This window comes from Plectropomus leopardus, chromosome 4 (genome assembly GCF_008729295.1).
Source record: "Plectropomus leopardus isolate mb chromosome 4, YSFRI_Pleo_2.0, whole genome shotgun sequence".
In the NCBI taxonomy this organism is placed as follows: Eukaryota; Metazoa; Chordata; class Actinopteri; order Perciformes; family Serranidae; genus Plectropomus; species Plectropomus leopardus.
Window position 1 is genome coordinate 20,731,732 of NC_056466.1, and position 15,441 is coordinate 20,747,172.

At 38.6% G+C, this 15,441-nt stretch overlaps 2 protein-coding genes across 3 annotated transcripts in view; one reads left to right on the top strand and one right to left on the bottom strand.

Moving 5' to 3' along the window:
* Nucleotides 1–15,441, bottom strand: part of ears2 (glutamyl-tRNA synthetase 2, mitochondrial) — a 36,039-nt gene that overhangs the window by 1,932 nt on the left and 18,666 nt on the right. Inside the window, exons 2-10 of one of the 2 annotated variants that reach the window (XM_042484613.1) lie at nucleotides 14,382–14,489; nucleotides 6,900–7,055; nucleotides 6,551–6,740; nucleotides 6,295–6,445; nucleotides 4,913–5,234; nucleotides 4,594–4,702; nucleotides 2,889–3,033; nucleotides 1,528–1,658; nucleotides 1,294–1,429 (exon numbers count right to left, since the gene is read on the bottom strand). In XM_042484613.1, coding sequence (XP_042340547.1) covers nucleotides 1,294–1,429; nucleotides 1,528–1,658; nucleotides 2,889–3,033; nucleotides 4,594–4,702; nucleotides 4,913–5,234; nucleotides 6,295–6,445; nucleotides 6,551–6,740; nucleotides 6,900–6,915 — 1,200 coding nt within the window. In that variant the 5' untranslated portion in view covers nucleotides 6,916–7,055; nucleotides 14,382–14,489. Of the gene's footprint in view, nucleotides 1–1,293; nucleotides 1,430–1,527; nucleotides 1,659–2,888; nucleotides 3,034–4,593; nucleotides 4,703–4,912; nucleotides 5,235–6,294; nucleotides 6,446–6,550; nucleotides 6,741–6,899; nucleotides 7,056–8,470; nucleotides 8,759–14,381; nucleotides 14,490–15,441 lie in introns of those variants that run through there. The other variant, XM_042484612.1, reaches the window with a different exon arrangement.
* LOC121941747 (piggyBac transposable element-derived protein 4-like) lies at nucleotides 9,892–13,592 on the top strand. Its single transcript, XM_042484611.1, has 3 exons — nucleotides 9,892–10,210; nucleotides 11,268–12,383; nucleotides 12,904–13,592. The coding sequence occupies exons 1-3, from the start codon at nucleotides 10,032–10,034 to the stop codon at nucleotides 13,334–13,336; spliced, it is 1,728 nt and encodes a 575-aa protein (XP_042340545.1). The 5' UTR covers nucleotides 9,892–10,031; the 3' UTR covers nucleotides 13,337–13,592.

Below are 15,441 nucleotides of genomic sequence, written 5' to 3' on the forward strand. Positions count from 1 at the left end.
TTGTAAACTGTCACTGACACCACATTTTTCAAAGCATGCTCTATATATACTATAATTCCACATATACAAACTATAAGACTCTTCAGAAGCCGAAAACAAGACACGCTTGTGTTTGGAGCACCTCGGAGACAAGTCTGAGATGAGAAACACTTACTAAGAGCACAAAGAAAATGAAGCATGGACAGGGAAGTAATGGACACATACATGTGTGTCTCCAACTGTTAATATTGTCTGAGGTCAGCTGCATGAGTTGAGGGTATCAATACATAAACATGACAATACTGTGAAATAAAAACATCTTGCAGTGGGATCAATGCAGTGATTCTGACATTTGGAAATTAGTAGTCTGCACTCGCCTTCAGATCAAAATGAATCTATACACTGTTATAAGAAGTACTTCGCCAATTTCGCATTGCACTCCTAAAACATTCACGGAGGAAAAACATATCAAAACATATGTAAAAGCTATGCAGTAGAACCAGAAATACTGTCTTTTTCATTCCACAAATTCTTTTTCATTGTCTCTACTTAATGCCTGCATTACCCACAATGCAACCACTGACAGATGATTTGGATGGTCCAGTGTGTTATGCTAGTGGTGGCAGAGGCACTATTTTATGTGTGAATGAGGTCAGTGGTAGGATCATCACTTGGGTCCTACAGCTTAAGGCAAATTATATTTAAGACTTTTTTTTAGACTTTTTAATAGCACTCAAAATTACAATTAAGACTCAGGATTAAGGACAATTTCACCCATGTGTGCACTGTAACATAATGCATGACCTTTTTTTTCAGTTTAAGAAGACAACTGATCATAAATTATTTTGAGATTTTAAAATACAACATCAGAAAAAGTGATTTATAAGACTATTTTAATGTCTCATCAACTTTTGAAAGACTGATTTCATATCGTTTAATGTGAATTAAGACCCTATTTCTAGATAAATGAATTGAACGCCTTTTAAGACTTTTTAAAAGGAGAAATGCCACCATCATTCCTCAGATGTAGCTCAGCAGGTTTATACATCATATAGTTGCTTATTTTGAAGAAAATCAAAGTTAGCTGTTGCAATGTAGAAAAAAAACCTTCTGAGTTACTTGTGATCAGAAAATTGAAACATAATATCTGTCACATACATATGAGGATGAGTGAGGAATGACTCAACACAGAAACAGAGCTGCTGGTGAAGCTCTGGGTAAGAGATAGTAAGTACCTCTGTTAACCCAGTGTAGTTGTGTATTAGTGTATTTGTTAATGTTACTCATAAAAATGAACGTGATGTGTTGAGGTACCTGCAGACCACTGAGAGCCAGACGTAACAGCTTCATCACTTCTCTGTACTTGGTCGCTTTACTCTGCTTGGCCAAAGTCTTTAAATCTTTGCTGAGTCGTTCCACAGTCAGCTCTTCATCTTGCTCAGCTATTAATCTGCAATTCACATGAAGAAATGTTCATAACCCTGTTAAAAAAGTGTACTTGTAAGATGCAATGAAAAATGCGGGTGGAGCATTACTGATGCCTCATACTTCAGCACTGATGAAGCAATGTGCTGGGCCTCTGTGGTCAATGCTGCCACCTGCTGGCTGGAAAAGGAAGGACGCACCCACAGGTACGAATATGCAGGGCTCAAAATCTCCTTCAGGAAGGTTATGTGGCCCTGTAGAGAGGGGAAGAGAGTAGTTTTTTTCTTTGTTTTCACTGAAATCCCTAATAAATGGTGTAATTCAAAAAAAAAAGAAAGGCATTTAAGTCATAAATAGCATACCAAAGATTAAATTTTTTTGTTAGACGCATTTCAATATATTGTATTTATTTAGTATGAAGTTATGAATGAATATTTTAACTATTTTTACCCTTGAATTGGGCTTGAACTTGGAATTTGCTGTCATCCTTTCAAAACTTTTGGAAATTATATTGGATATTCTGAGGCACTATTGTGCACAGCTTTTTATTCTGTTTTTCGTGTGATGTGCTTTTTGTGTATTTTTATGTTGCACTGTCTGTCTGTCTGTCTTCTTTGCATCATGTTATATCATGCACTACTGAGTATACTGTATGTCTTGTGTATGCTGTTGTTTTTTCCTGTCCTCTTTTTCTTGTACGTCTTTATATCATCATGTTGTTGTGCTCTGTCTTTGTTCTGACCTGCCAAGGGACTGCTGATGCAAATTAGCTCTAAGCTATATCTGGTACAGTGCATCAAATGGTAACATTTATGTTTTAAGCTGTACATAGTCCCTTTTAAATGAAGGCATAAATACAGCAATAATAAAGGTTATTTTTTAGATATTTGTAACACTACAGGACATTCATATCACATAAGGACACAAATGGTAGTTAATTGCATTAAGGGGGGAAATTAATGTTTATTTCATTAAAAAATTCTACAAACAAAGCAGTGTTTAATGCAGCAAGTCCATATGAAACAAAGAAATATTTAACTATTTACTGCGTTTTAAATGATGGCAATACTAATTACATTACTTTTCATCAGGTGTGACTAAAAATGCCATGTCGCCTCAAAACCCCATTTACTGTATGTTGTTAATGATTCGCAGCCATCCAGGTCATGGTGATTATAAGTGCTAGACTGTGGGGAACTGGACTTGATAAGAGCTTATTGAAACTCAAATATAAAACTATTTACTGAATCTTTATTATCAGAGATTTCTGGCTGAGTGCTCAAAGACACTGTTGTTTTGCCACTTTCAGTCTGCGTTTTGTTTTATTAGCCTCAGCTGCTCTTAAGCTCACAATACTGTTAGTTATCAAATATATGGAAACCAATAACAAACCTTAAGCATCTAACATAGCATGTTGATAACATGGTATGAGCACATGGTAACGCTATTTGAATACACAATTGTTAGTATATTGTTTTGGTTACCTTACGATGGTGAAGCACCCGTCTGATGTAATCCTCATGTAGTACTTCTTTATCCTGGATCTCTGCCTGCTGAATCTGTCCCTGCAGATCTCTTATCAGCAAATTGCACTGATCCACATCTTCAACACGGCGCTGCAGGTGAATTCTGCAACAATCAAAGGGACACCTGATATATGAACTGTTATATATATATATATATATACACCCTGTAAGGTTATGCATTTCATATCAGAACAAAAACACTGTCAGATGGCATGAAGAGAATGCAAAGTTTGGCCAAGGGGTGGCAGCAAAGGACGAATATGTTGATACGTTTACGTTCAACAGTTTGGAAAATGCATTTATTTGATAAGCTTAAACAGGAGAAAACGCCGAGCCTGGGTCTCTCACAAATCAAAGTTTAAAAATGACATTGTGTTTGGTTTAGGGGGTTGTGTGCCGGTGCAGTGAGTGACTTCCTGAAGTCTCTGTCGGTGGCCTGACAGCCTACAAGAGATTATCAGGCAGACAAGAATCCGCAGCATGCTGTTTTTGTGCAGATATCACAAACAACATGTGATGTGTAAAGAAGGGAGTTTTAGAGGTGCTGACAGGCAGATTTTGTTACCTTTGGACAGAGCCAAGCTAGTTGTGTCCCCGTCCTTATTCTTTCTACAGAACTAAATTAACCCAGGGTTCCTGCAGCTCAAGTTTAGGACCACGTTTCTAATAACCAATGTTGAAGGACAATTTAAATTTGTGACATTTTCTTTGTCCAGTGAAAAGGCTGTATTACCTATAGCAAATGTTAAATAAAATGGAAGACAATGAGCATAATATGTTATCATAAAATTATCTATTTGGTTTAGCAAACGAAGTGGGAATATGTTACAAATTATTTTGAGATTTTACAGTGCGTCAAAAAAAAAACATAATATCCTACTTCTCATGTCTGAAAACTTTTGAAAGATTAAATGAAGTCATTTTAACAGCGATTGGGCCTTATTTTTTTAGATTAATGAAATCCATGCCCTTTAAGACTTTATAAGGAGTCGCAGGAACCCTGAGCTAACTGTGTGCTAGCTGTAGCACTTCTACCCTTACATCTTTCCTCTTTTTTTTACTGCGCAATAAAGTGATTACAGAACAAGAACAGATGGGTGAAAAGGACAGCCAAAAGAGATTACATAATATAAGAACTAGACAGATGATAAAAATAAAGGGAACACAAACAGATTTCAAGAAACAAAAAGGAATACAGCACAAGCTGAGCAAGAAGGGTACACAGTTAAGAGGAAACGAAAAAAGAGAGAAAGAAACAAAAAAAAGAGAGGTCCTGCAAAGGCTGCGTGGGCAGATGAATGTGCACGTCTTTACCTTACATCTAACTTTCAGCAAGAATCAGCCTATTTACCAAATTGTTCCTTTTTAGTTCAGTGTAGATCTAAGATTTACTGGAAATTTGACCTGATGGTGATCAGTCGTAACAGCTCATCCTCTGAGAATAAATGTCTGTAATTGTGATTTATTAAAAATAACCAGCCAGGATATTTCACTGCTGGACCACCAGACGTCACCATATCCACGAAACACAGCTGGTGTCACTGAAAATCCAACATATCGATTAAAAGCCACAGATATGCTCAGAAAAGTGGAGCAGTATGTGTCCTGTTATTATAAGAAACATGGGAACACAGAACAACAATGACAAAGAGCTCTGACTTACCTGTTGAACTCTGGTAGTTTTTCCAGGTCTAACAGAGCAGAATGTGTTGTGATCTTTGAAGGATTAAACTCAGAGATCAGTTCATCTATCCTCCGCCCAATTCGATTGGCTGTAAATCAACATAAGTAATTTAGAAACATGTCACCATTGTATTAAACCCTTCAGAGCTGCTCAACAGCACGTGACTTTTTTCTTTTTCTCATTTGCAAATCTGTGTTTCAAGATGTCCTTTTATATTCAACATATGTGTGCAAGCAGTTTCTTTACGTCACTTGGTTTACTTTCAACAAACTTCTGTGATATCTCCTCTATCACTCACTGTTGAATCCAGACCCACAGTTGGTTGTGATGTCCAGCAGAGCCTCCGGCAGGACTCCGTCTCTCTGGAAGCTTTGAATGAATATATCCCCCTGCCTCTTGGACAGTTTACTGCCGTCTTTGTTCATCAGAAGAGGCAGATGTCCAAAAGTGGGCGGCTGCCATCCGAGCGCATCGTACATGAGGAGATGTTTGGGGGTGGAGATGAGCCACTCAGACCCTCGCAGCACGTGGCTGATCCTCATGTAATGGTCATCGACTATGTTGGCGAGGTGATAGGTGGGGAACCCATCTGCTTTCATTACTACAGGATCTCCCTCCACCTATAAAAATAGAGCAGAAAGTAAGCATAGCTGCTTGTCCGTAAATCACTCTGTGGCTAAGCGCGAAAAGACAACTCTGACATGCTTGTGACATACGAACCTGGTGAAGCAGCGATTTGTTATCATGCAGCACAAACCTGGAATAATCTCCCAGATGATGTTGGACAAACCCAGATTCTGACCACATTTAAGTCAACGCTAAAAACGTTCTTTTTTTACACTGCGTACTCCACCCACTAATGCAGGAGCCAATTCCTCAGTTCGATTTATTCTGATTCATATTTACATTTTTACTGTGTGTGGTGTGTATTAATGAGTCTGTGTTAACCCTGCACATCTCAAAATGAGATATATAAAAGGCGCTGCTTGCTGATGATGTGGCTGGCTGGGAAGCATACAGTCTTTAGACTTTGTGCAGCCTGTCGTTTTCTCCTTGTTTGCCTATCATTTTGCATTTTTTATTTTTGTTTTATTTTGAAATCAGCACAAAACAAGTGGAAAATAAACAAACATTTTTTTTCCTTTTGAATCACTTCTGGACATTTATTTTTTTCTCAAGCAACCACAAGTGTCTAAGAAATCTCAGTCAGCCCAGAGAGACCGACACAACAGGACATCATGGTCACTACACACCTCATGTCACTCACTTCTTTTTTTTTTTTTAAATCATCTAGTAATAAATTTTACCATTTATATCTTATCTCTTAATTTTTTTATTGTAAATGTGTCCTTTATTATATTTTTAATATTGTATTGCTCTGTAAAGCACTTTAAAGTGCTCTGTTGTACTATACACATAAAACTGCCTTGCCTTGCAAAAGTTACTCCGTCAATCCCCTCAGACATTTGAGTTTTAGTGTTTTTTAGCCACATTGACCAATGTTTGCAATATCTGGGATCCTGGATTCAAATCAAATGAGCAAATTTAAAGGCAAAAATGAAAGCATAAAAAAATCTTGGGCTTGCTGAAAATGGGAGAATTGATGGTCATTACACCTAAAATGATGTGTGACATTATTCTACATAATTTAGTGTAAACCCCACTGAAACACAGACTGACCTGGGCCACATCATGATGATACCGTCCAAAGATCAGATCCTGAAAAGGCTCGACACCTGCCTCTAGGCGAAACCTGATCACGTGTGGAACTCCCTGATCCAGTTTTTCCTGGACCTGCTCGGCCCGAAGGTGACGACACCGGTTATCATACCTGGGATGAGAGGGAAACATACTGAAGTCTGGCTGCATGTTTACTTCGTGCCTGTGAGAATATGATTTGGTGCATATTATGTGTACATGCATGTAATTTAGCTACCTGGGCGTCTGTCCGGTCCGTAATGCCTCTTTTTTGAGCAGGTCGAGTCTCTGAGAGCTGCAGAAACAGTAGTAGGCGTGACCACTCTCAACAAGCTGCTGGGCCGTCTGACTGTAGAGGTGCAGTCTCTGAGACTGCAGATATGGACCCAACGACCCACCACGACGAGGACTCTCATCTGGAGGTACACCTGGAGGTGAAAGTGAGCTTCAAGTAAAATACTAAGTATTTCTATAAAATGAGAAGATAAGATATAATTCAGTGATTTTGCTCTAAATGTACTAATAAGATTAATCCTTTAACCCAATAACTGTGATAGATCACATGACTTTAGTCCAGTGTCTCCTACCTGCCCACTCCAGCATGTCCTCTATGGACTCTGCAGCTCCTGGTACCAGCCTGCTCTGATCAGTGTCCTCCAGTCGCAGGACAAATGAGCCTCCATACTTCTTGGCAAAGATGTAATTGTAGAGAGCAGTTCGGAGGCCACCAAGATGTAAGAAACCTGCAACACGGAATAATTTGTTGTTAGGACATCAGACTGACAAAAACCATTCGGGTGCAGGACAGACAAAATATTGATCCAGAGGACAACTTTGACACAAATTAAACAAGCTTTTATCCTGACAAACATTTTGATTTGCCATAATAGGAAAAAAACAAGGTGTAACATAATGAATGTTATCATTTACACCTGTACTTTTCTTACACTGACAAGTCAAAATGTCTTTCATAAAAAATGCTTTTAGTATGTTGCTCTCCTGAGCCTTCTTCAGATTAAAATCTGCAATAGCATTCACACTCATGCACTGTACAATACAGGTACTTCGATTTCAAGAGCTGCCTGTGGAGCATGGCTCTCTGAATACTTGAGTGTAAACTAAAACATTCATTCAACATCTTTTTTACCTACTAAAATAAAGTTTTCAGTATGTTCATCACATTTAAGTCATTTTATCGCAACAAAATAAATCTATATCTATTCTAGAAATACCTTTCCCCTCACCTCTACTCTCGTATATTCAATATTTTGCTGCGACAAACCAAACCACTTTGTGGTCATCTTATGTTAGCCTGTGTGAATGACAGGCAACAAACTGATTAGGTTTGTTGGTGACAGTCAAATGTGTAATATGTATAAAATATGTAATCATGCTTGAAAAATGACTTTGTAAAGTATAAACTGGATCACTGCATGCTACACATATCAGCACCCAAACCCCATATTTAAAAAAACCAGGGGCTTAAATTAAAGTTATTGATCAGAACGCCAAAATGAAAACAAGATGTGTTTGATTTGTTGATCTTTATATAAAAATGGAGTTGTGATAAAAAAAAAGAGAGAGAAAGAGCCTAAGGTTCCTAGCTGTCCCTCTTGATAATTTTACTTTACAACCTAAGCAAATTGGCTTGACTTCTTTCAAAAACATGTGTAGAAAATAATGAGAAATTTAACAACACATTGGCCAAAAATTAGCTGGAAATTAGTAATAAAAAAAACTAAAAAAAAAAAAAACATGAAAATAAAAAAAAGAAAAAAAAAATAAAAGTAAAACACACAAAAACAAGAGGTTTTTTTTAATCCTTTGAAAATGGAAAAAAAGTATAAATATAAGTAACTTAATATCAAATACACGATTATAATAGTAACATGTATGTGTTTCTGGACATTTTCCCTTGAATTTTTCCTCTTTTTTTATAACTAATTTTCCGGCCATTTTCTTGTCACCTTTATTAATTTCTTTCGGAAATTTCTTGTCGAGTTGCTCATTGCATTTATCCTCGTGTTTTCAATCCAAATTGCTCAGGTTTTAAGAGTTATATAGCTTGTAAAGGGCATGTCAACAGTGCGCAAGAAAACTGATGTCGTGCCAAGTTTAAGGGGTTAACAGCATGTAATATTAGGTTGAGGACCTTTACCTGTCGGACTGGGGGCAAACCTGACCCTCACTTCACCCTGAACCGTGCAGCAGCTTCTTGTGGCGGCTGTTTTCAGCCGGAGTTTAACCTGGTGGCTTCTGACCGCCGCCAGACACTGAAAACATCTGTGAGTCAGCTGCATATTCAGCGTCACATTCACCGAGCTAATGCTAGCTACGTAACATTAGCAGCCTCGCTTCATAAATGTACACGACGTTACTGTAAATGCATTTCGAAAGGCGACGGTAAGGCAACAACACGAGCCGTCCTGATACTCCCACACATGTCTCCAAAGGCGTTTGGTTTAGTCCATAAACATGAGCGTTTTCTTCTTCGCCCAAAGATGACCGGAAGACGAATCGAGTATCGCCAAATCGATTACTGCCACCCAGCGGTGAAACATATAATTTAATAATAATATTACTAACACTTTTACTACTGTTACTAGTGTAAGCTGTGCTTTTAATCGTATTTACTGTGACTATTGTCTGTTATTATGTAGCCTAGTTATGGACTTTTTTCTGTGTCCTTAATAGTGACAACTTTATTAAGGACACAGAAAAAAGTCCATAACTAGGCTACATAATAACAGACAATAGTCACAGTAAATACGATTAAAAGCACAGCTTACACAACTAATGATACTGTTTTTTCAGGGTGGATACCGATGCCGATTAGTAGTGCTTAATGAGACCACTAACCGATATTTGGAGCCGATATGCTTTTACAATAAAAATGAAAATATTTCTGTTGAAACTGAAACTGAAGCTTTCAACATCATATACAAGCTCCTGCAACTTTTTTTCATAAAGTTCTGTGAAGATTTAATTAAAACTCACCTAATAAAAATAGCTCCCTGAGGTTTTACAAAGTAAAAGTTCCTCCCTTGCTGACACTTTCTTTCCATGTATTGCAGACTGCTTTCCCTAGTGTTGGTTGAGTGTAACATGCACATTTTTTTCAGTACTTAATTTTATCAGCGATTATTAAAATAAAACCCAGCTACATAGAATTGGCAAAATACCAAATATCGCCCCGTTAATCAGCCAGGTGGATAATCTGCCGACCCCTAATACACAACACTTCATTATGCAAGTTCAAATAAAAATAAATTCAAGAAACTGCACCAACAATGACAACCTGACTGAGCTCACCGCTCTGCCCAGACCCATAAATAATGAACAGTCCCTGAGAGACACTGATTTAGCTAAACAAAAACAGAGTTTTTTGGGGTTTGTTTTGTTTTAAACGTTTTATTTGAGGCCATTATTGTTGGATTTTTTTTTTTACTTAAAACGGCAGCTGGTGCACGCTCCGGTGCAATAGGTGGCAGCAGCGGGCGGCATGCCCCTTTAACGCTGCGTGTTTGTAACCCGCCAGTAAAACCAAAGAAGAAGGAGATGATCCATGAAGAAGAAGACGGGCACCAGCAACCCACGCAGGGGATTGTAGTTCATGCTGCTGCAGCAAAGGAAAACAAGTAAAGTGAGGTACCTTTTAGCCTGCTTCCGTGCGTATAAAGTAGTGTTTTCAGATCTGGGGGCACTCTGCAGATAGAGTAATGCCGAAGCGTCTTGATAAAGTCGAAAATAAGCCTCAAGAAACGGTGGAGGATGAAAACAATGAGCCCGAAAGCGAGGAGTCTGAGCAGGACACATCGGACAATTGGAGCGATTTGTCCGAGGCAGAGGACATGGATGAGGAGGACATGGATGAGGAGGACGACTCCACCGTCCACATGTAAGCATGTTTGCACATCATCGGCCATGCACTACTGTTTATTTCTAATTTTAAATGAGCTTTAGATTAACCGTCTATGGCACAGCCTCTTAGTAACAACACCTACCTATTTTAGTCTCAGTACACTCACACAGTATATATGTAATACTTTTAAAGAGAGCCAAGGCTCTCAGGAAACTTACGCCATTGTTTACATTGTATTATGACTTTCTGGAGGCCATGTTGAGTCCCCTTTTCGGAGACTTCCTCGGATAGACCAAAACTGGTCTTAAAGCGTCTTTTTTTGTAATTTTTCAATTAAAAAAAATGATTTACAGTAGTAGATGTGTGAAGATTAGTTTTCATTTTTTAATGTACTTTATTTAATAATAAGGTGATTTAATATTGCTAAAATACAAATGTTGCCTTGAAGCAACATTGTACCATTATGGAATCCCACCATTTTTTATATTGTGTATTTAGGGTTATATACTGTTCAGATGCATAACAGTCACCATAATTTTCTTTTTAACTCTTCAAATGAACCTAGACAGGTTTAATAATGTTAGTTTTAATTAAAGTTAAAGCTGTGACACTATAGTCTCCTGTAACAGTGCACTTTGTGTGTCTTCGGTGTGAAGCATACTGTATGCTTATCTTTTGCAAACATTTTTCTTCCATTTACAGCAGGACTATGACTTTTTAAAGAAGAAAAGGGCAAATTCATTAGATGCATCAGAATTTATAAGTTTGGAAAACAACAAGCTGATAGCAACCCAGCAGCAACAGTGCAAATGGTGGCAACATACAGTACATCAGGAAATAATAACCCTCCTTTTTCTTTCTTTTTTTAAAAAATACCATTATGGTACAGTGTTGCTTTAAGGTAATGTACCCAAAAGTGTATAACAAAAATACAAGAAAATACATAAAATCGTTTTATATTATGTGCACTCAGTCTATTTTATGACAAAAAAACAAATATTACAAACATTTTTTACCACCTGGCATTATAATTCCTACCACAGAGGGTTAAAACGCACTTTATCGATGACCTTTCTTTATGTGTTTTCCGCAGTGAGCCTGCTGACCTGCAGAAGGGAGAGAGCTGGAATGATGTTAATGATCCAGACATCAAACCACTGCTGCCCAACTTCAAACCCGCATGCTCACCAGGACCTCAGCTCATACGCACAACTACGTACACAGCCCTGCAGCTGTTCCAACTTTTCTTTACTAATTCCATTTTACAGACAATTGTCAGAAACACTAATGAATTTGGCTCTGCTAAGGCAAGCCCCTCCGGACCATGGACTGATCTGACACTGAAGGACATGTTTTCATACTTGTCCATGGTTGTCTACATGGGTGTAGTAAAATTATCCTCATTTAAGGATTACTGGCGAGGGGGCAAACTCTACGGCCTGCCATTTCCTAAACAGGTAATAACTGGTAAGAAGTTCCTCAAAATCAGCCAGTCCATTCACCTCAGTAGCTCTGCGAGCGATGCTGCTAACGAGAAAAAGAGAGGCACGCCAGCCTTCGATCGTCTCTGCAAAATAAAGCCACTCTACGATAAGATTAGGGATGCCTGCAGAAGAAACTACCACCCTGCCCAGGAAATTACCATCAATGAGCGAATGGTTGCCTCCAAAGCCCACAGTCAGCTCAAGCAACATATGAAAAATAAACCTACTCGCTGGGGACACAAGCTCTTTGTTTTGGCGGACTCCACCAGTGGTTATACATGGGACTTTTTTGTCTATGAGGGAAAGCTCAACGGAAACAGCGGTAAGGGGCTTGGTTATGAGTCGGTGATGGAGCTACTGAACATCCGGATGCTGGGCACTGGATACAAGCTCTTTGTTGATGATTTTTTCACAAGCCCCATCCTTTTCCGCGACCTCCTCAAGAAGCGGATCTGGGCGTGCGGGACCATCCGTCCAAACAAAATTGGCTTCCCAAAGACAAAAGTTAACAGTCTGGACTCTAAATCTCCCTGTGGCAGCATACGCTGGATCAGGAAGGACTCCATCCTCTATGTGCAGTGGCGAGACACGAGGGACGTCACTTTGTGTTCAACCTTCCACACGGCCCATGCAAAGAACACGGTGCCACGGAGGGTCAAAGGTGCAGATGGGCAGTGGACCTCGAAGGATGTGCCAGTCCCTCCAGTAGTGAAGGAGTACAACCGGTATGTACGATATATTCAACTATATTTTATGCCAGGGAGACTCAACTTACTTTATCAGGGGGCCATTTTTGCAGAATGACAGAAAGCCCGGGGCCAGTTGCAGCCACCCTGCACCCGGTGTGGGGAGGGGTGTTTCTAGGATTTGGGGACATTCGTAACTTAGCCCGGACCTCTGTCGGGAGATCCTCCACGGGGACATTTTTATGCACTCTGGCACCTTTTTAATGTAAAAGTACAAAAAGTTCCAGTGTTCCAGTTCCAGTTTGCCCCTCGCATAGTAAGTTGAGGATCAGGCTTTTAGGGGCCTTCCAGGTGAAATTTCAAGGTACAAGGCAGATTTATTGGTCTTTTTTTTCATTGGTAAAGTTTAAAAAATGACCAATAAATAAAGTTTTAAAAATCAAATGACAATTTGTCCTTGATCCTGCTACATCTTTGGAGTACTTTTAGGTAAGAAGCTTAAAAGTTCAGATTTCCCAGCATTAATGGAGAGCTGATGTTGTTTTTTCTGTCTATCCAGGTTTTCGAATGGAGTGGATCTCTCTGACACTATGACAGGGTACCAAAAAGTCCACCACAAGACCCAGAGGTGGTATAAGACGTTCTTCTATCATTTCATAGACATCGCAATTGGGAACGCCTTCCTTCTCCAGAAAGACATTGCAAAGAGTAAAGGAGAGAAGCTCATCAGTCAGAAGGAGTTCAGAGAGACCCTTGCAGAGCAGCTGGCAAAGGTGGGGTCTGCCCCCATAGCCAAACCCGCACCTCCTCCTGCTCCGACTGGAGCCCATCACAGGCCAGTGCACATCAGTGGGAGCAGCACCGATGGCCGCCTGAAGTGCAGGCACTGCCACTTAAAGACACCTCTGAAGTGCTCCTCCTGTGATATGCCTTTGTGCTTTATTCCTGGCCGTGACTGCTATAATGAATGGCATGCTGAGAAAAACCTGTAAAAGATGTGTATGCAGAAATAGTTGGCTCTGTTACACTTTTTCACTTTTTTTTTTTTTTTTTTACAATTGTTTACTATGACGCTTGTTTTGAATTTTTCACATGCACAAAGTTTTGTCTCAAGAAGGGAAAACATACAGTGTGTTTAGGCTTCAGTTACTCTCTGTCAGCAGCTGACAGTGGATCTGGATATGCAATATGATACCTCGAACCGTCGCCTTTCTCAAGAGCTCAAAATTATGATGGCATATTCAAGCATTCAAGGATCCTTTGAAGTGTTCAAATGTACTTTGGCATAAATAAACAAAAAATACAAAAAAAAAACATAAAATGTCTATTTTCTGTGGAGTCAAACTTAAACTTGGAGATGAGGCTTCATGTTGTGTTTCCATTCTGTTTTTCAGCCAATAAGTCCCACTTATATATCACATCTGCAGACATATTTGCAAAAACCCTAAAAAAAACCTCAATAAAACCTACTTTAGTGTTTTCAAACTTGTATCACTTAACACCAAAAGCACTTTCAGTGACAATGACTGTTGATGGCAAAACTTTAAAGTGTTTCCTTTAAAAAGAGATCAAAATAATACATGTACTCAAAATGGTTCAAAACAGGGTTTAACCTACTTTGTGTGTGTACTGGATTGGTACTTTTGGCCAAATTTACAGAAATTTGAAGAGGTTTTTAATTACAATTGGATAAAATCCTCTTATCACCTCAATGTAATTTTATATTTTGCTTTAGTAATATATATTATACATTTAATGAACAAGCACTTGCAGATATTTGCAAATGTCATTTCTGCGGGACTAATAAAGGATTATCTTATCTCATTTAGGGACATAACAAAATGATTTAGGTTTTGTTGGCTAAACCGACAAATGAAATACCAAACAACTTAAATAGTATTTAAAATTATATTTTAGAAAATATATTCCTTAAAAAAAATATTTATATAGGAGGAAACCGTAAGGATCAGATAAAGCGGCAACTAAGGAGCAAAACGAGACATATTATCCATACTGATGGTAAGTAAAATAACATACCTTAATTTGACAATAGTTGGCAGGAGGCATCACTTTAAGTGATTATTGAGTCTGATGACTGGAGAGATGAGAGGCAGCCAGGGAATTATCGCGAGGATGCAGGAAACTCTGAGGGAAAAAAAGTATATTTTAAAATGTTTTTATTGAAAAATTATGACGACATAAACCACATAAATCAAGACCAAAAAATTAAAAGTACAATCACACACAGACCCAGACAGACAAACACATCCAGGAGGAGAGTCACCAATAATGAAACAGTTCCATCATAACCATCATGTTGCTTAAGGACTCAAGCTCACACCAGTACCGATTGACCACAGTAACCAGGGGTGATGCAGACAAAATAAAAACAGAAATACAGGATCAAAATAAACGTATGCACTTGAACTCTGCATGAGCATTCCTCTGACCAATGTTGAACACACAGGAAACCCAGGCGCGCCTCTAGTCCATGCGCCTGACCGTTAATGCAGAAGTGTCACATGACTGGATAAATGAGATTATACTGTTCGAGTCAGTAAGTTTGTAAACTGATGGTTTGATCTACAACCTGGATTCCAAAAAAATAACTAAATACAGACTGCAATGATTTCCAAAGGGTTTTGATATATATCAAATTTACTACAGGACAAAGACATGATGTTCGATGTTAAAACTGATAAACTTCTTTGTTTTGGGAAACATAAATTCTACCTGATGCCTGCAAAATGTTTCCCAAAATGTCTGGGTGACAACAGACTAGGAAAATTGCGAAATGCTCAAAAACACCTGAGACATTCCACATGTCAGAAAGTTTATTTGTAACAAATTTAAGTATCATAATTAAGAAAGGGGCATCCCTGAAAGGCTCAGTGATTAACAAGAAAGGGCAGTTCGAGGTTCCCCACTTTGTGAGAATGCACGCGGGCAAATATTACAACAGTATAAGAACAATGTGTTTTTAACGCACAATTTTCAATTGCAATAAATGTAGGATTTTACCATCAATCAATAATGTCATCAAAAGATACAGAAAACCCAGAGAAGTCTCTGCCCAAGAGGCAGACTGAAAACCAAT

Bases quoted from the DNA above. Each gene is read 5' to 3' on its own strand.
- LOC121941747 (XM_042484611.1), top strand. From the start codon at position 10,032: ATGCCGAAGCGTCTTGATAAAGTCGAAAATAAGCCTCAAGAAACGGTG. The intron at 10,211-11,267 runs GTAAGCATGTTT...TGTTTTCCGCAG, and splicing joins GACGACTCCACCGTCCACAT to TGAGCCTGCTGACCTGCAGA. The intron at 12,384-12,903 runs GTATGTACGATA...CTGTCTATCCAG, and splicing joins GTAGTGAAGGAGTACAACCG to GTTTTCGAATGGAGTGGATC.